This window comes from Poeciliopsis prolifica, unplaced genomic scaffold, assembly GCF_027474105.1.
Source record: "Poeciliopsis prolifica strain line A6 unplaced genomic scaffold, Auburn_PproV2 SCAFFOLD069, whole genome shotgun sequence".
NCBI lineage: Eukaryota > Metazoa > Chordata > Actinopteri > Cyprinodontiformes > Poeciliidae > Poeciliopsis > Poeciliopsis prolifica.
Genome location: NW_026562444.1, coordinates 855,794 through 875,841, shown reverse-complemented (window position 1 = coordinate 875,841; position 20,048 = coordinate 855,794). Strand labels below are relative to the sequence as shown.

Below are 20,048 nucleotides of genomic sequence, written 5' to 3'. Positions count from 1 at the left end.
AAAGAAATTCATACTTGTTATCTTTGGAAAACAAAATTTTTAGTCAGGTGATAGAAAAATAGACGCTGCAGCGAGGAGCTTCAGATCCTTAATCACAGCCAAATCTGTAAGAAGAAATCAGAAATGTACACAATTAAAATGTTTAAGAACTGTCTTTCATATCAGGTTATTGCTAAGATATGTTACTTTTGAAGACACTTTTAATTGGAAGGTAAATTTGCTCTGATTAACAAGTACTAGTCAAGTTTATCTCCAATTTTCATTGGGTCAAGAATATTCTGAATGACAAAGTAGAATAAAAACAGTATTCAGAGTAACAAAATATTTTTATTTATTTTTTACTATCAGAAAAATCTAAAGTCATATGTGTTTTTTAAAGGTCTGAGTACTGAGACAGGAAAGAGGGGAAGATAAGGTCATCGGGAATCGAACCTGCGACAGCCGCGTCGAGGACTGAGGCCTCCTTATGTGGGCTGTGCTTAACTCCTGCTCCACCACCACAACTGTCATTCGTTATTTTGACAGATTACAAATTACATCCTGATTACTAGATGCGCAGATATTTTCAACTTTACTCGCAGCACATTGCAGAGATGACTGAATCCATCAATGAAACAAACCTATGGAAGTAAATATGTGCCATCAGGATTTGAATAAAAAATGCCTCTGAATTTTCAACGTAAAAAAATTCAGTGATAAAAAATTTGCTGTCTCAAATTCAACGTCTAAAAATTCGCTGTACAAAATTCAACGTCTAAAAATTCGCTGTTAAAAAATGGAAAGGTTACTTCAGGTCACAGACATGCGCAATGGACGTCAGATTCCAACACCCAGCCAATCACAAGACGCCACGTCATATAGAAGAAATACCAGCTTCACGGAGGCTGGCGATGATGGAGGCGAACGCTAACCCAAAGGTGAGTTTAATGCTTTCATATTTTTGTAGTACATTTCATTTTGCGCCTGAGGTTTGATACATTATCTTAAAGCTCGATTTAAAACACGGGTTTGGTTTGGTCCGTTGTTAATCTTACAGCATGTAGCGCAGGCATATAACGTCTCGCTACCTCCTAGCATCCAGCCCCTCCTAGCCTCCTAGCCTCCAGCCCCTCCCCGCTGTCTCTCACCCAACTTCCCCCGTTTTATTTAAAAAAGAAAGAAACTTGGATCTTTAAAGAGAACTGATGGGTGGCGACTTTCTGGGTTGTTTGTATGTTGTCTTGGGTGAAAACTAAGAAGTGACTGAAACAGTGCTTGGGCCATTTACATTATATTCTTCAGGCAGTGATGGTGAGTGGTTGATAGCTGGTATATAGATATAGTGATGTAGTCCACATCTAGCAATTGTGGAGAAAATCATTAAAACGTGTTTCTTATAACACCACGTAGAGGCTTTTTACCAATTTTAGGGAACGCAATTTTGCATGTCTAATTTGTGAGAAATATGGCCTCAGGATGGGTTTGAACATCTCTGAAAAGTTTGGTGAAAATCTGTCAAGTCATTAGGCAGACAAACATTGTGGCCTGTGTAACGCACCTCATCTCCAAAACTATGAATAAGTTAATACACCTCGACAATATCTCATCCCTTATTAGGATCTGAATCTAAATTTCTGTTGTAATGAAACTTGGTGGACATAAACCCAGTTAACCCTAAAGCTTTCTAGCACTGAAATGTTTGACCTTGCTTCATTACATCATTTTCAAAAATGTTCAGATTTTTTCCATTTTGCTTTATTGTCTCAGTCAAGAGATTTTAAAAACCAAGTTTCATGTTTTTCCAGCTTATGCAGGTGGAGTAATCAAAACTAGGTTTTATCTTTGGTGAAACACAGCAAAGATATAAGTAGGTGGAAATGGGTGTGGCCTGCGTCACTCAGTCATTTAACCATTAAGTTGATTTTTAAAGTTGTTGTGTGAAACTTATTTTTTCAGGAGTTAATAGCCAAAATTCATTGTTCTTCACAATACTTGTCCCTAGATAATAGGGATATGATTTTATTTTCTTTTATATGAATTCCAGCCAAGATTCTGGTAATTTTGGGGGCGTGATGTGGTGGCACAGGGGGTCAGCACGCCCCACGTTTGGAGGCCCTAGTCCTCGACGATATTCGCATGTGAATATCGCGGGTTCGACTCCTGGTCCTGGCGAATTTTGCTGCATGTCTTCTCCTCTTTCTTGTCTGCCTACTGACAAAAATACGAGCCACAAGCGCCGCAAAAACTCTTCAGAGAAAAAAAATGATAAAAAGAAAATAAAAAAAGATCTGATAAGTTTGTTGATTATAAAAATGTTCCAGCATTTCCTGGTACGCCACATGCTTTTTAGAAAAAAATAATTAAATTAAAAATTTATGCAATTACCATATGGCTGGTTTATTTTGTTTTGCAGGCCTGGAGCCCTGAATTTCAGCGAGATCAGCACTCTGATCATTTATAGCAACATTTAGCTTTTCTGCATCATTCCTTCTGACTGGTGAAAGCACTGATCATTTTACTGGTTTCTCAGGCAGAAATGTTTAGCATTCAGGCCAACTCAGAAGCAGTGAAGAACATCCGTTTGACAAGAACAGAAAAGTTCTTGTCAAAGTAGCTGAGGAGAAGTTGATCTTTTCTGGCTTTTATTGTTTAGATAGTTTAATGCTGCAAAAACTGCAACATTATAGCTTAAATAAATGTGCTAAAGCATTTGGTTTTATTTGGCAAAGACTTTGTGTGACCATACAACTCCCACATAGAAGATAACAATTAGGAGTTTTAAAACTGTCATTCACATCTAATGAACAAGTATAATAGCTCACACATTTATACTTCCTTACATATTACATAACATTTTGCAGTTGTCATATTTCTACTCATAATTAATTATGGTGAAAATGTTTTATGTTGTTTCTTACCTGTAGGATGGATGCCTTCAAATGTTTTAACCCAAACCGGCAATTGTGACAGTCTGCAGAATAATTTTTGGAGGTTATAATCAATAAATAAAGTTTATTAGTACAGCAGATTTCAGAATATAGACAGTTCAAAGTGCTTGACATCATAAAGAAAAGAGTCATAATAGACACCACACAGAAAACCAGTAAACATTACACTGTCAAGTTTCATCAATACACATCAAAATGTTGGTCAGCGTTTCACTGCACTCAGCTTCTGTTGCATGAGAGCTGCGCAGAAAACAGTTTTTCACTAAGCATTAAAATTTATATATTTAACATAAATCACAAAGCATCTGAGGTAGTAAAACCCTTTTCAGACTAAAAAAGATTCAATTAAAATCAACATCTGAATGATGTTCATCATATTGGGATGTGAGATCTAGCTGGAGGGTTTGTGTCAGTAATGGTTTGTTGTCAGATCATTTTAAATCTTTTTATATTAGAGAGAATCCAAGATGGAGGCTGTAAAAACCTGAACATCACAACTGGATGAGTTTTAATACTTTTAAAATAAGAGATGTTTCATCACCAGGACAGTAACAGAAAAAAATATATGCTGGTGTTTTCACACCAAAGACAGTGCTAATAATTTAGAAATATATTTTTTCCAAACAAAAGTGAGGAAGACAGAGAAAGTAGAACAAACCTTTGTTGGCTTCTCTCTGCTTGGTCCTGCAGTTAAACACTGCTGCTTTTATTCATTGACTAAAAATATCAACAAAGAAAGCATTAGAAACAGAAAACTATAAACATGTTGAACACAGTGAAGATACATACCTGTCAGGTCGAAGTGCAGCAGAAAGTGAGGGAGGAATGGAAGAACTGGCTGGATTTTCTCTTCTTTTATGCACATCCTTAGACCCACTCAAAATGAAACTGAAACCATCCAGGTCCTGATAAAATGCAGACACACCCTGTTATAGCTCTACTACCAGTTAGACAGTTTCTGGGTTAAAGTACATTTGCTCAAGTTGGATTGTTACAATATAACTGGCAAATTAACTGGAATCATCCAGTGCACTGTTGTCATATCTTTTACATTTTAGATTTGAAGTTGTTGCTTAAAAAAAGACATTTTTTAATTTCCCCAAGTCCTCGCCTCCCAGTTTTTCCTCCCCAGTCTCCTAGTGCCTCCCCTTTTCCTTTGTTGTCCCCTAGTGCCTTTCCTGAGTCCCCACCTCTTTGTGCCTCTCCCGAGACCCTTCGTCGGCGCCGCGGGTCCTGCCCTCAGCACCAATTGTCCTTTGCAAGGACAACTGATACTCAAATGAAACTGATATGAAAAGATCCATTGTATTCTGGTTCACAAATCGCACAGTATATTAAGTGAGAGGCCCCTGAGTAAAGCTGAAAGAGAAAGACCAATTTCTGCCCTACCTGCTAATGTTTTTATACGTCTGATTTGTTTTAGAGTAACGAATTAAAATGTACCAATTTATCAGTCAGAAATCAGAATTGATCAGTCTTCCTGGTTGATCAAAACCAAAGATTCAAGAAGAGTGAATGCTTTAAAGTCAGTGACTCAATGCAATCAGTTGGATTTTCTGCAGAAAACCATCTCTGGCAGATCATCAGAATGGAAACACGGATGCAGTAAACCTATTCCTCACAATGTCTATAAGCTAAATAAAAATAAAACATGAAACTAGCAAAAAATACATTTTCATTTGATAGAAAAAGATTTAATTTAAATGCTAAACCAAACTTGACCCCACTGTTGGATAACCAGGATCAATTTAGAATGTTTTTAAGTTGCCTGTGAATTTATCTGCATGACTGGATTGAATTAACTTTTTGGTAAAGTTCTCCAAGGTGACATTTTGTAAATTTGCTGTATATGAAGAAATTGAACTGATTTGAATTAAATACATCAAAAAGTAAGAATTCTCACCAACATGTGTTTTGATTCACTTTTTAATTTTAGTAAGATTCAGGTAACCTTTAAGGACATATATCTACTCTCTCCATAAAAGCGTTTACATAGTAATGTAGAAAAATGACTATTTCTACATAGTGACTATGTAGAAAAGGTTTTATTTTTTTAACAGATTTATCTGACAGTTCTCAAGTTTGGAAAACACAAAAACCTAAAACTCTGCTTAGCTGTAGGGCTACTCCAGCTTAAGGCAAGTTAAATTTAAGATTTAAGACCTTTTTTTTTTACAACCACCTGAAATTAAATTTAAGACCAACTTCACAACACACAAATAGAAATAAAATATTGACAATTTTACCCAAAGGTTTAACAAAAAAAAAACTAACAAAATAAAAACAACAACAAAAATAAATAAATCATACTGTTTTGGTCCAGTGTAAAAGTTTTAATTTTTGAAGCACTTTCCAAAGATGAAGAAAAAGTGAAAATGATAGTTAGTATAATTTTCAAGTCATGAATTATTACAGTATAAACCAGATTTTACTGAACAAAGTACAAAAATACATGAGAACAGTATTTGTTTCAAAAATAAAAATCTCAAAATGCAATGTTCCAAATTATTATTATTATTATTATGCACAGGAGATTTTGTAAACATTTAATGGATTAAAAAGAAATGGAAATGGTCATTCTTTGAATGTGCAGCATTAAATGGTCATAAGCACTAAAATAAAAAGCTGTTTTTATCAAAGGCATCTTGACAGAGTTACATGCTAACTAACATTGGAGCCATTCTTTGGTTTCACCTGCACAATTCTTGATCCATTGAACTTTTGAGTTTGTGGAAAGTTTCTTCATGAATTTCTCTGCAGGATGTCAGAAAATCTTCCCAGAGCTGCTGTTTGATATGACCTGCGATAAACCCTCAGATCTTCTGATGGAGGAAACTCCAAAGGTTCCCAATAGGGTCAGAGGTCAGAGGAGGTTGGTGACACACCATGAGTTTCTCCCCTTTATGCCCATAGCAGCCAGTGACACAAAGGCATTCCTTGCAGCATGAGATGGTGCATCGTCCTGCATGAAGATGATTAAATTGCTACTGAAGATCAGGCTAATTTTGAACCATGAAAGAAAGTGATCAGTCATATAAACGAGTCCATATAAATGAATGTCTTAAATTAATTTCAGACATTTTAAGGCTAATTAAGGCCTTATTTTTAGATTGAAAAATTCTATGGCTTTTAAGACTTGTCAAGATCCCTGTAAGAGTTTTGCTTCTGAATTGAAGGGAATTATTGAGCAGTTTGTTCAGTCTGTGTTTTAATGGGCCTGTTTACTCAAAGTGAAACTGACAGAACTATTCTGGCTGATAAATGTATTTCAGGATGACGCTCCCATCCGCACAAAGGGCACAGAATCAGAGACCGACACTCCATCACAGTAAACCTGAAAGTGAAAGACAAAGCTCTGTATTATCTTATAGATGAAGGCCAAAGGTAGGTTATAAAAAATATTGTACTTGAAATGTTATTGCAGTTCAACATGCTCTACATATTATAAAATAATTACACATTTTATAAATGTAACTCAAACATTCATAGGTGACCCACAAAATGTTGCCTGTATATTTAAATGGTACTGCCTTTTCTTATCTATATGCTGTTTGTTTTTTTACATGCTGCCTGCCTATTATAATGTGCCACTGATCATCTAATGGAAAATTAACCCGAGATATTTAACTTTGTGGAGCCGTTTCTGACAGATACAAAAAACAGGTGGCTTTTCTTATGAAATAATAGATTATACATGTGATGTTTAGTTTATCCAGATCTCTCATACAGTTAACTCATATGTATATCAGTCCTGCACAATAAATGTGATAAATAACTTGAAAATATCCAATAACAAGATGTAGTGCTGCTGTTGCTCCACTGGAGGGATTCTGTCTATGCGGCTGGTCACACCATTTCTGGGAAATGAGCCTGTTTCCCTCCAGTTCTGCCTCTCAGTAATGCATAAACATTAAGGGGAGTGTCTCCACCCCAGAGAATAAAAGGCTGAAAAGGAAGCTTGTGACTCAAGACAACACAGGCACATTTCTGCAGTAAGTATTCTTTTTCTCTTTGGGCTTTGCTTTAATCAGAAGAAACATAAAAACAACAATCCTTAAGATTTTAAAAATTCTTTAAGAATATCTGTTTTCATTGAGCTTAAATGTCTCATTTTTAACATAAAAAGTGTGCATATAGTGTAAACATGTAATTTTTTCACTGAATTTAACTCCAGTTTTTGAGGCATTTTAAATATTTTATTTTTCTACTTTGCTTTGTTCTTCTGCAGTCAGTCCTTAATTTTGCCTGTTTTTGTCAATGTTACTGCCAGGATTTCCACAAGCATCACAGTAACTGATCAGACTATTCATCTCGTTTTGGATAATGTTGAATCTGTCGTCCTTTTTCTATCGTTTTGATCGTGTGTCACCTTTCATGTCTTTTCAAGAGTTTTATAGTTGTCAGATTTTGGAGAACCTTTGGTCAGATCGTCCTCAGAGTTTTCAGGTTTTTCTGAACAATAGTGTTACTACTCCATCCTGTTTGTGATTCAGAAAACAAGATGGAGTCTGAGAAGATGATCAAGGTGGCGACGCTTGGCAGGCCATTCAGCCTTGGGATGCTGTACGACTGCCGCCAGGACGAAGTCATACCTGGTAAGGATTTATATTTATTTTTTCAAATTTGATTTATAATTGAAAATTGACATTACAAAAAAAAGAAACAAAATGACTTGTATAAACAAATAACAGCTAAAAATTAATAGAAGCTGAAGTTTAAACTTTGCTACTGTATTCAATCCAAACTTGTAGATGTTCAGTGGTTTATAAATTAAGATGTATAATACACATTATCATCTTGTGTGTAGACGTCTCATCAACACAAGCTAATGTACATGCATTAGTAAATGCATGTGTTAATGCATGCAGAGAGCATGTGTTATACTTTCTGCCGGCTACATTGCAGATCGGCAGAAAGTTTTCGCATCAGCAATGGAAACTGAATGGTTCTCTATTGCCAGTAGGGAATCTGTACTGGTGATGTCAGGAATCCTGATCGTATTTGTGGTAGTAAAATTCACAGATTTCCAAAATCATGAGCAGAAAGCCTTGATATGATCAAAGCTTGTGCAAAACCACATGAGCAGCTCAACCTTCATAGGATCAACAAGAACAAAGGAGTGTGTGCTGGTGTACATATTATTGATCTGCTTTCTTTTGGTCTGAAAAATAGGAAATCAATAATAAACACCTCCATCATGAACACCTGTTAGCTCAGTACAGCATATTTTAAGTTTACTAATTCTACACATTGACATCTGTCTGTGACACAGCCTTATATTAGCTAAACAGACCAATATATCTGCATCTGACATACAGTAAATATTTTATTTTAGCAGAAAAGGCTTTGGACTAAACTGTTACTTGTGTTATCCATGCTAGCACTGAGCACAGCTAACACAACGCACAAACATTTGCCAACAAACAACAAGAGTCACCCACTGATTTCAAAAGTAACCTACAAAACGATGAAGCCCGACTTACCCAGCCCTGCAAGGCATCAGTGATCTTGTCCACAGCTATAATGATGTTATGTTTTCCTCATCGACCGAAAACATTTTGCTTTGCATGCTGGAAGCATCGCGGCTCAAACACCTTGATGTCATCCAAAAAAGATGCCATGAACTTGTTAGTTCCTAAAACCCAGCAATAATGGACTCAGAAATGCCCCATCACTGATGGGGCATCAGTCCAAGTGGAAGACCCCATGTGAAGCTGTGTTTGTGAGACTTGCAGCCACGTGGGATTTTCTAGGATGGTTGTGGGCGGAGCTTGTTAAGGTCCATTGTAGAGTCATACAAAGGGGAATGGAGGTTTTAAAGACCAGTGTTGCATAGTAATGAAGTAAAAATACTTCACTACTTTACTTAAGTATATTTTGGAGTACTTCATACTTTCCTCGAGTATTAAAATTTTTGATAACTTTCACTTTTACTTCACTACATTTCCGAACTTAATTACATACTTTTACTCCGATACGTTTTCAATGTGTGGTTTAGTTACTCGTTACAAAAAAGCGAGAGAGAAACACAACTGTTTTAATCCCACCTACTGACCGACTGCAACAAAGCCTGTTTGCCTGGGCTTGTTCATCACCACCAATAGGATGCACAGGTTTCACCTCCCCACCACGTCAGAAAGTCCAGCAAACAGTCTGATTGGTTAGTGCTCAGTTTGTGCAGGTTTGTGCCGTTAAAACAAACGCAGCAAAGTTGTTTTCAATTTGGATTTTGGCTATTCCAATATCCGGTGTGAGCGGCGCCTAACTCGAGGTTGATCCGATTCATGAACGCTAATTTGGGCCAGCCGGTCTCTAGGTCTCCCCTTCCTCAAGGTGTCAGAGTTTCACTCAGGGAGAGTCAACAAATTTTACATCCAAACTCTCCTGAGAAACTAATGGAAATAGATTTCTTGCCTTGTGACCAACTGACACAAAATTCAAAATTTACAGTAATTGTAATCTTAAAAAGTATATATTTTGGATGGCATAAAAAAATCATTTTTAATATCTCGGAAACCAAAGCTGCACAAACGAACATTTTAACGGCACAAACGGAGCACTAACCAATCAGAGTATTTGCTGGATTATTTGAGTAGATGGGGTTCAGCTTCACTGAGGTCTGTTTCCTTCTCCCATTAAACACCAAGTTAACTAAAAGCTCTCCTCTTCAGATGTCAATAAGCTGCATTTCCCTCCCAATTCTTTTTCTTTTGCATAATGACCAGTTGTTGCACCTATAGTGTGTGAAGTAGAGGAATCCTAACGGCTTTTTCTCTTCATGTTGGCCGCATTTTCTATACTGACTATTTATTTTTCTCATTTTCAGCACTGACCTTACTGAAAGGGAAAACTTGAGGCTTATAGAAACTTTGTATTTCTGTCCTGGAGGGTTTACTAAAAAGCTGGTTCAGTTGTAAAGCAGGTTAAATTAACCTAAAGCAGGTTAAGTAGGTAAAGTACCTAAAGTTCTTAACTAAATGATGCTGCAGGTTTATCTATTAGCAGGTTTCATTTTGCCTGCACTTGGTTGTGTACATTATTTTAAGTGTATTTAACAAGTTTACCAAAATATAAAAAATGTCATTCAAACTGCATTTGTTTTACTTTTTACTTGTACTTTTCATTACATTACTTGAGTTCATCCATTGTTACAGTAATTTCCATACTTAAGTACAAGACATTTCAGATACTTTAAGACTTTAACTCAAGTAACATTTCAATCAGTGACTTTCACTTTTACCAAAGTCATATTTTGGAGTGGTACCTATACTTTTACTTGACTCTGAGATTTCAGTACTTTATACAACACTGTTAACAACTCTACTTAGCATACGAATAGCCTAGCATATGCAAAGGTGCTTCAGCAGACCAACGTGGATTCTCAGACATCAGATGAAATCAATGACATCACAATTTATCACCAACATGTGACTGGTTGGTTGATGTGTCCCCATTGGACTCCACACGTCTTTATAAATAAACCCCGCCCCAATCAATATTTTTAATGCTGTATTAAAATCTATATAAAAATATATACTGCATTAAAATACCTTCAAATGATATTGCATATATGCAACATGTTCATATTTGAGGAATATTAATGAGGCACAGAACTTTCTTTTTCTTTATTTCATTTAATTTTTTCAATGTTTCCACACAAAATAAGACATAAATGCTTGTTCACTGCTGGACCTTATGGCACTGTTTTTTTTGTCCAAACATTATCCAACAATGCGCCGCTTTCAGGACAGGCCCAACATCTCTCCTGTAGTGCAGACCTGAGGTCACCGAGCTCCAGGCTAGGGGAACTTGGGGTCTCCACCTCTCCACAGTCCATCCTGACACCCCCTCATAGGTGCCACCATCCCAGAATGCCACCTCCTCTGCTGCCAGTACTCTCTGCCTTCCTCCCTCAGCTGTGAACACAGAACAGACAATCACTATGAGCTGCAGGCATCTTTGTTGTCAAAGCAATGTTTGCTTCTTTTCTACCAATTGTGACATTTTGACGAGATTTAAGTGTTCAACTCTCCCAGTTTAGCATGACGCTGAGGGAGTGCTTGGAAGATGTCATGTCTGTCAATGGAGAATCAATGGGGTGTCCCATCAGTGGTTCAGTTTCCAAAACCACAGAAAAACTTAATTTGTAAAAGCGCCGTTGTGCTCCCTTTACTTGATGTTCTTTAAATGGGACAGCCACCACGAACATTCGGTCAAGAATGATAAAAACGTTTTCAGGTCTTGATTTCCTTTAACAGAGATGAGAGTGGTCTACAAAAAAAAGGACAAACAAACAGAAGCTATTATTTTCGCTCACCACAAACGGCTATTACCAATTTGTCCAGTAGATGGCAGCAAAAGACAACAAACTACAAATCACATTATCATAACTAACTCTTTAAACTGACATACTGTATATGTTTAAGGTGCACAGATAAACAAATCTTGATTAAATAATGATTCAACTTACTTTTATTCATTACGCACTCCCAATCTCTGAAACAACAGCTCTGGACGGCTTCCAATCATTACTTTTCCAACGAAAACTGAACATGTGCTTTTCCAACAACTAACTGTAGCTTGAGATAACAACAATGAACCAATCAGAGTGAAGCTTATTCAGATGGCTCCCTGAGCTCTTAAAGTGACATACACACAGTTAAATAAGTCCAATTTTCAACAGCGCACATAGACCAGGCACATGCAGGACCAAAAGCTCAGTTGGGGTCAGTGTAAGACCTTTCAGAGCTGCGTCAGGGTTAAAAGTCAGTTTATTCATTTTTAACAAGCTTCATGGCATTGTCACATTTAACTCAGAAAGAAAGCCAAGCTGCCAAATAAACAAAAGTGAACTAATCAATAACATTCAGGTTTAGGACGTACATGTGTCCACCCCCAAAGACGCACACATATGTGGGCTTTGTACAAAACAGATCATTTGTATTTTTTGCTCACAATTTTAACCCTCTGATTTATGACATATTGACTAAACGATCTTCCATGAGTGCGTCTTTTTGGACTTGTGTTTAAATCAATGTGTTTTTATGCTACTTTAATCATTTTGATTCCAAATAATGTTTAGTATGAACCTTTCTGATGTGTTTTATTTCACACAAGTATTATTTCACGTTTGAAATAATACTTTTTTCACTTTAAGCATTTTTAGAAGAAATTGTAGAACATTTTGAAAACAAAATGACAACAGCAATGTTGAAACAATATTAGTGTCCATTATGTGTGTGAGTGTGTGGGCAGGGCGCGTTAGAAAGAGCACATTTATTGAAACTTGTTGTCAGTTATTACGCAATAGCCAGCCCCGCCCTAAACCTCACAACTCCTCTGGGCTGACGAGTGACCAGCTCTCTGTCTAACGGGTCCGGAAAGTCTCTAAAACCTGGGTATTACCCTGTAGCAGGACTGAGAGGAACAATCTGTCCAAGCTGGCATAGAAAGACTCGTCTAGCTCTAACTACCTACTATCCAGAAGTTATGACCCTTTTCAGTTACGAAGAAATCAGTTGAGTAGGCCTCGCAACTGCATAACCCCAACAACCACTCCTGTTAACGGTAGCCCCCTCTCTAAGAATAACCAGCACTTGTTAACCGCTAGATTAGTTTGCCTTGATCTTCATCTTTGTCTTTATCTTTGTCTTTGTGGTCTGAACCCAGCCGATGAGAGAAGTGCGATTTGAAGCCACATGTTGCAGGGCTGATGGGTTGTCCCCGTGAACAGGACAGTCTTCGGCTCTGTGTCTCCGGCTCTTCTTCAGCTGCAGAGTTCTTTGTCCATCTTGGTCTTGACTCGAAGCTGCCTGGAGGATCCAACCAAAGATTCCTCTTTGCTCTCCTCTTATATAGGGTTATACCCGCTTTCAGTGCATTTTCATTGGCTAACACTGTTGCTGTGCTTTATTGGGTAACTGTTTGGACAGATGAACTCATATCCATCACTGTCTTAGAGACATTTTGTCCTGAGGTCTTGGCTAATGTCTCAGGGTTGCTCAACGTTCCTCCCGTGTCTCTGACATGTTTAAGTTGTTCAACAATCTATGTCCTAATAAGGTCTTGGTCATCTCTGCTCTCCTGTTAGTCCCCATTTGACCCCTGACCTTTCACCTACTATCACCTACTACAGCACATCATCAGTGATCTTTAATAGTTACATGTTTACATCATTTCAAGTTCAATATCATAAACCTTTCAGTTTCTTTTGATTTAGCATTAATTTATAATTTTATAACCACAACTTATTACTCTTTTATTATTTGATACCAAAGTTACAGTTACTTGTTTTACTTGTACGTTTTTCCACAAGTGTAAGTAAATATTGTTATAGGTAAACCAATATTAATATAAGTACTTTACTTTAAATCTTATCTAATTACTCAAAATGTTTAGATTTCATCCTTTAAAACTTTTATGCTTTTAAACAAGGACTGGTCTCAGCTATTTTTATACATCTGCAAGCTGGAAACTTACTTCCTCTTTTTCCAGGAAACCTGCTCTTCCTGTCTCATTTCTCTCTCTAACTATGATTTCTAATGATTAGATAGAAAAATAAGTATAATTAAAGCTAAGTTTGCAGGAGACAAAACCAACACACACAACAAGGTTTATTTTATTGGACTCTGGGTCTACTGTTGGATCTAGATGTGATTGGTGTGATTTATTTTAAAGGTAACTTTATTTGTTGTTACTGTTAACTAAAATCTCCAGCATGGGGAAGTGGGATGATCTCGGATTTTCTTGACACCCTAAACTGTGCCATAAATTTACTAAGTAAGGCATTTTTTTGGGGGTGCAGGCAACTCATACCCAGATGATAGAGGATCTCGGCAACACAAGGCATAAATCTCCTTGGACAGAGTCTTGTCTTGGCCTGACAAATCCTCCTTTAAACAGGAACAAAGCAGACTGGTAGTTATCTTTCAATCGTCCCAAATCTTCATCACTTTTGTGATCTTTGTCCGATCCCCAAGTCCGTTGCAGCAATGCTTGAGATCTTTCGGGTTGAGTGCAGAGCCAGAGTTGTTGGTCCCGTCTTTCTTCCAGCGGAGTTGAGTCTTGTCTTCCCTCTGGGTCCGGGGCGAGGCTCCTCGTTGATTTCTTGGCCTGCTGTTGCCTGGTCCACTTGCTGAAGATGGAGAACCCCAGCTCTCTGTTTCTCCGCTTATTTGTACTCTTTTTCCCTTGCTGTTGTGTATGGGGAACAGTTTACATGATTTCCCAAGTATTTGATTATTTCATACCAGGCCTGCTTACTTACACCAGGCCCTCTGATTACTTCATCCTTTTGCTTGCACCAGGCCCCCCGTCTCATCGCCCAGATTTCCTTTTTTAGCGTCCGAACCAGGCCTGTCCACACCCATCCTTAAGACATGTCCAGGCTTGCCTCTGCACCCAAAGACTGTCCGTATACTTTTTATTGTTTGATTTCAATCCTTTATATGTTATGCAAACTTATAACTCATCAACACAATCACTTTTTAATACATTTCTTCAATCATAACTTCTTAATACTCATTATTTTTAATCAGCTTATGATTCGTCATTTAGTTGATTGTTCATATAATCATCAACAATCAACTTCAGAATTTACATTAATGCTTCGACATAATATATCTTTGCATAATCAACATTAAATCAGTATGCAAGATTACTTCAGTCTCTCAGGCTCATTATGATCTGTTTTCTGCGTGAACCTGGAAAATCTCACCTCCTCATACCAGTTTTCACAACATTGCTAGCAAACCAAGCTAGCTAACATTGCCGTCTGTATTCTGTTGTGATGCACACGAACACAGACATCCCCAACACACAAACCTCACAAACTTAACAGTGGCAAATAAAGCTTGAACATTGTCAATGTTTCAGGTAATAACCATTGAAACATTTGGCGACCAACTAATAGTTCTTTAGCCTTGATTTCATTGACCAAATCATTTGAATGGTGTAAGAACAATGTGAGTTCATCAATGTGATCACAGCATAAGCCCAATGCCACCATGTCATCTGCATATTAACACTTTTTATATACTCAGTATATATCCACTTTTGTCAGTTCATTAAAAGTATGATGTTCTAGCTTGGTGAATTGTATTTTTGTACAACAGTTGACTGTATTTCCAAGTAGAACTGCTCTAGATATGTAGAGGACCATCTTCTCTAAAGTCTCATTCCTGTCTGTAAAGTTTGCAGCTCTGAATTAAACTGAGGAGCCAACCTTCTAGAGATAATGACTTTCCTTTTCAAGGGGCAACACTGTGTAATGCCACAATCAATTACCAAGTAACACCATGAAAAAACATCAATCTGAAAAAGGCTACAGATGCCTTGCCAGCAGTTGCCTTCTGCTGTGATTCTTTGTGATTCTGAGAAAAGGTTTTAACAGCATGGTCTGATGAGGATCGTTTGGAAAACTCCATTAACAAAAAGCCAAAGGTTCCTAAAATGATCAGATAGCACATGGTTATGGGAAGTACTGCTGTTTGTTTCAATTTAATGCTGTATGAACAAAGTCTAAAATATGATGACAAATGTAAGAGTGAATTCTTTGAGTAAAGATAATTCAGTCTAAGAAAGCATTAGAGGCTACATTTAGGCCATCAACCTTAGTGGCAACATGAATGATTTAGCTCTTCACTATAATGATCTTATTGGTATTAAACACTAAATCACATAAAATCTGAGCTATGATCTTAAACTTGAGTAGAACTGATTAATGGTGTTAAATTTTTTCCACTCTGAAAATTGCCTCTGAAATTCCCACATAAACGTCTTCTCTCTGTTTCTACAGGATTGACACTCTGGGATCGTGATGACTTGGAAAAAGATAAAAGAGAAACCACAAAACCAAACAGTGACTTTGAGATAGTTGCTTCTGAATCAATTGAGGACAAATCTTCAGCCCTGGATGTTGAAGCATCTTTGAAAGCAAGTTTTTTAGGCGGCCTAGTTAAAGTTGAAGGATCAGCCAAATACCTCAATGACAAGATGACGTCCAAAAATCAAGCCAGAGTAACACTGAAGTACAAAGCTACCACAAAGTTCCAAGAATTATCAATGAATCATCTTGGAAGAGGAAACATGAAGCATCCATATGTTTTTGAGAACAAAATAGCAACACATGTGGTCACAGGCATTCTGTATGGAGCTCAAGCATTTTTTGTCTTTGACCGAGAAAAATCTGAGACAGAAAATCACCAAGACATTCATGGCAACTTGAAAGTTTTGATTGACAAGATTCCAACCCTAACTATTGAAGGTGAAGGTTCCTTACACATGGAAGATAAGGACAAGGAATTAATGCAGAAGTTCTCCTGTAAGTTTTATGGAGACTTCCTACTTGAGAAAACTCCAACAACCTTCCAGGATGCAGTAGCAGTTTACCAAAGCCTGCCCAAGCTGCTGGGGGCCAGTGGAGAAAATGCCGTACCAATCAAGGTCTGGATGCTGCCTCTGACCAACTTAGATTCTTCTGCAGCTAAACTTGTCCGTGAAGTAAGTATTAGGTTAGTTCAAGAAGTACAAAGTGTCCTGGAGGAGCTCAGTGACCTGGAAATAAGGTGCAATGATGCAATGAAAAACCCTACAGCACAGCAGTTTCCACAGATTATCAAAAAACTTAATCATTTTAAAAGTTTGTGTTCTGAGTTCAGGCTTGAATTTCAACAAACTTTAGCAAAGAAACTCCCATCAATCCGAGGAGGAGGAGAAGAAGAGTCTGAGCTTGCAAATGTCTTGAAGGAGATTCAATCCTCACCTTTCAACAGCAAAAACCTCAAGGACTGGATTGACTGCAAAGAGAGAGAAATACATACCCTGAAATCCTACACCAGGATGATGAAGAACACCAAAATCATCCCATCTCAAACTATCCTTAATGAAGAAGTTCTCAATGCAGAGCATGCTGTGTGTTTTGTCTTCAGCTCACTGGAAAGAGATGAACCGTTCCTCTCTGCTTTGCTGAACTACCTCAAAAGCAAAACCAACTCGGATGATTCACACAGTTATGATATCGAGAAGGAACAATGGTATCTCTCAAACAACTTGGCAGATGAAATGAGAACAAAAGTAAAACTCTTCAAAGACTTCGCAGAGGCCAACACTGAGACCAAGAGCTCAGCATTCCTGGCAGTAGGTCTAACAGATGAGAAACATGAAGGTTCAACCATCTACCTTTATAAAGACGGATTCCTCATCAGTGAAAACTTTGAGCCTCCTTCTAAGCCTGAAACTGTGACAGCTGCTGACATAAACCACAGCAGTGTGACTCTGAAGGTTTCTCCTCCCAGCTTTGGAGCAGAGAGCGTCACATCCTACTCTGTTGAGTTCTGTGTCCGTGGACAAGATGAATGGAAACAACAGACTGAACCAAAATCTTCAGAAATCACAGTGACCCAACTGCAGCCAAACACAGAGTACATGTTCAGATGCAGAGCAGTGACCTCAGCAGGTGTTGGACCGGCCAATGTCATCAATGATCCCATTAAAACTTTACCCTGCAGCCCTCCTGGAGAACCGCAAGGTGAACCAAACTCTTCTGAGATATCAGTGAGTTGGGAGAAACCTGCAGAGCTCGGACCAGATGTTCACATCCTGAGCTACATTGTGGAATATTCAAAGGTAGAAGATGATCACACAAGGTCAAAAGGTGAAACGGCCATCATTTCAGGACTTCAGTCAGAAACACAATATGCATTCAGGATCACATGTGACTGTGGTGGGGCTGGTAGGAGCAAGGAAAGCAAGATTGTTCAAATTTGTACAACAAAGCGAGAATTTGCACGACTTGCTGAATATCTAAAAAACATTAGCAAGAAAACAAACTCAAGCTTCCAATCAGTCTATGAACTCCCACTGAGAAAGGATGATCTGGACATCGATGGCTGCCGAAGGTACATACTTGGTAAGGAAAGTCTAAGACCCAACCGTACCATCATGCTCCTTGGAGCAACCGGATCAGGAAAGTCCACTCTCATCAATGGAATGATCAACTTTATTGTTGGTGTTGAGTGGAATGACAACTTCAGATTTAAACTGATCAACGAGGATTCATCAAGATCCCAAGCTCAAAGTCAGACTTCAGAAGTCACTGTGTATCAAATCAACCACCAGGATGGGTTTAAAATCCCGTACTCTCTGACTGTTATTGATACTCCAGGCTTTGGAGACACCAGGGGAATAAAACGAGACCAGGAGATCACAGAGCAAATTCGAAGGATTTTTACCTCTGCTGATGGCGTCACAGAGATTGATGCCATATGCTTTGTTACTCAGGCTTCTCTGGCACGCTTAACAGCAACACAGAAATATGTGTTTGACTCAGTTCTCTCCATCTTTGGCAAAGATGTAGCAGAGAATATTACCATGCTGGTCACTTTTGCAGATGGCAAGCAGCCACCAGTTCTTGAAGCAATAAATGTCTCTGGGGTACCATGTCCCAAAAATGACTTAGGATTTCCAGTTCATTTCAAGTTCAACAACTCTGCACTGTTTGCACATAATAAATGCCAAGAAAACAGCACCTCACCTCATGATGAGAATTCTGATGAAGAGGAGGAGAGTTTTGACAAAATGTTTTGGAAGATGGGGATCAAAAGCATGGAGAAGTTCTTCACTTCTTTGGGGAAAATGACATCTAAAAGCCTGCTCTTGACCAAGGAAGTTTTAAAAGAGCGAAAGCAACTTGAGACAGCCATTGAAGGTTTGCAACCACAAGTCAAAGCTGGATTAGCCAAACTTGAAGAAATTAAGACAACCAAGGAAAAGATAAAGGAGCATGAAGCCATCATAAGTTCAAATGAAAACTTTGAGATTGAAGTGGACGTCATTAAGCCAATCCAAAAAGTGATCACAGAGAAGGGAGAGTACATTACCAACTGTACAAAGTGTTCAACAACATGTCACTACCCATGTATGATAGCAAAAGACAACGAGAAGCATGGCTGTTCAGCAATGGATAACAGTGGAAAGTGCACTGTATGTCCTGGAAAATGTATTTGGAATGTGCATTTCAATCAAAAATACAGGTGGGAGTACATCCAAGTAAAGGAGAAGACAACAGTCCAAGAACTGAAAAGCAAGTACGAAAATGCTGCAAAGCAAAAGCTGACTACTGAGCAACTGATTGAGAGGCAAGAGGAAGAGATCGCTCACCTGCAAGAAATAATGCTTTCTCTCATGGATCAGTCAGCCAACTCTATCACTCGTCTTCAAGAGATTGCCCTCAGGCCAAACCCTCTGACTGCTCCAGATTTCATCGATATGATGATTGAAGGAGAGAAAGCAGAGGCCAAACATGGTTACAAGGCCCGAATCAAGTCTTTGGAAGAAATGAAGGAAAAAGCCCTACTCGTGTCTAAAATGTCACCACGGAACGTTTCTGTTGACAGACAAAAGACGAAGGAAAACAAAGGCTTAATGAAGAGATTTTTAAATTTCTTTGGATTTCCATAATAATGTCAACAGATCTCTGGATTTGTTAGAACAGATTTTAGCAGAAAATAGTTTCAAGTACAATTGTTCCCAAGACAGAAGTACATTTTTTGTTGTTTTGCACTTTTTAAATTGTGCTCAAAATGTTAAGTATATGATGTTGGTTCTGACTCTGACATCATTAAATGAAGAGGGAGAAAAAAGTCTGAGTCTATATCAACAATCCCTGAAACACACAAATGACAATATTGTTAATGTAATTCTAATAAACATTTTAAACATCCACTATTATCCAGAAATTGTAACCAATAATGTAATGAATTTCTTACTTTCTGTAGTTTATGCAAGTCATTGTGTTAAAGCTGATGGGGTCTGCAGGTGGCTGATTATATCTAGCTTGATGCTTTTGTTTGAAGTTCTCTTTTTAATTTGATTTTTTTCAATAATTTTGGGATCAGTTATGCTTTTTTTTCTTAATCAGTAATTAGCTTCTTTATTATAATACCTACAACATAATATTTAGTACTGATCACTTGTCAACCTGCATCTGGATGTTTACTATAAAATTTAGGTAAAAGTTGCTAAACTGTTGTATAAAATGCATACATCAGCTGTTAATTTTTGGCTTAATTTGAGTGTCATTTTATTTAAAAGAAAATAAAAGTCTGCAATGCAATATAATTT

General features: G+C 37.8%; 1 protein-coding gene and 1 long non-coding RNA gene across 2 annotated transcripts; one reads left to right on the top strand and one right to left on the bottom strand.

Moving 5' to 3' along the window:
* Positions 1-17: 17 nt before the first annotated feature.
* LOC129351785 (uncharacterized) lies at positions 18-3,775 on the bottom strand. The gene is made up of 4 exons (XR_008604781.1): positions 3,717-3,775; positions 3,586-3,644; positions 2,898-2,950; positions 18-104 (listed from the first exon to the last, which is right to left on the bottom strand). It is a non-coding gene; the product is annotated as an uncharacterized LOC129351785 (long non-coding RNA).
* Positions 3,776-6,726: 2,951 nt separating this feature from the next.
* LOC129351652 (uncharacterized) lies at positions 6,727-19,385 on the top strand. The gene is made up of 3 exons (XM_055020601.1): positions 6,727-6,919; positions 7,421-7,522; positions 15,724-19,385. The coding sequence occupies exons 2-3, from the start codon at positions 7,429-7,431 to the stop codon at positions 19,383-19,385; spliced, it is 3,756 nt and encodes a 1,251-aa protein (XP_054876576.1). The 5' UTR covers positions 6,727-6,919; positions 7,421-7,428.
* Positions 19,386-20,048: the final 663 nt, after the last annotated feature.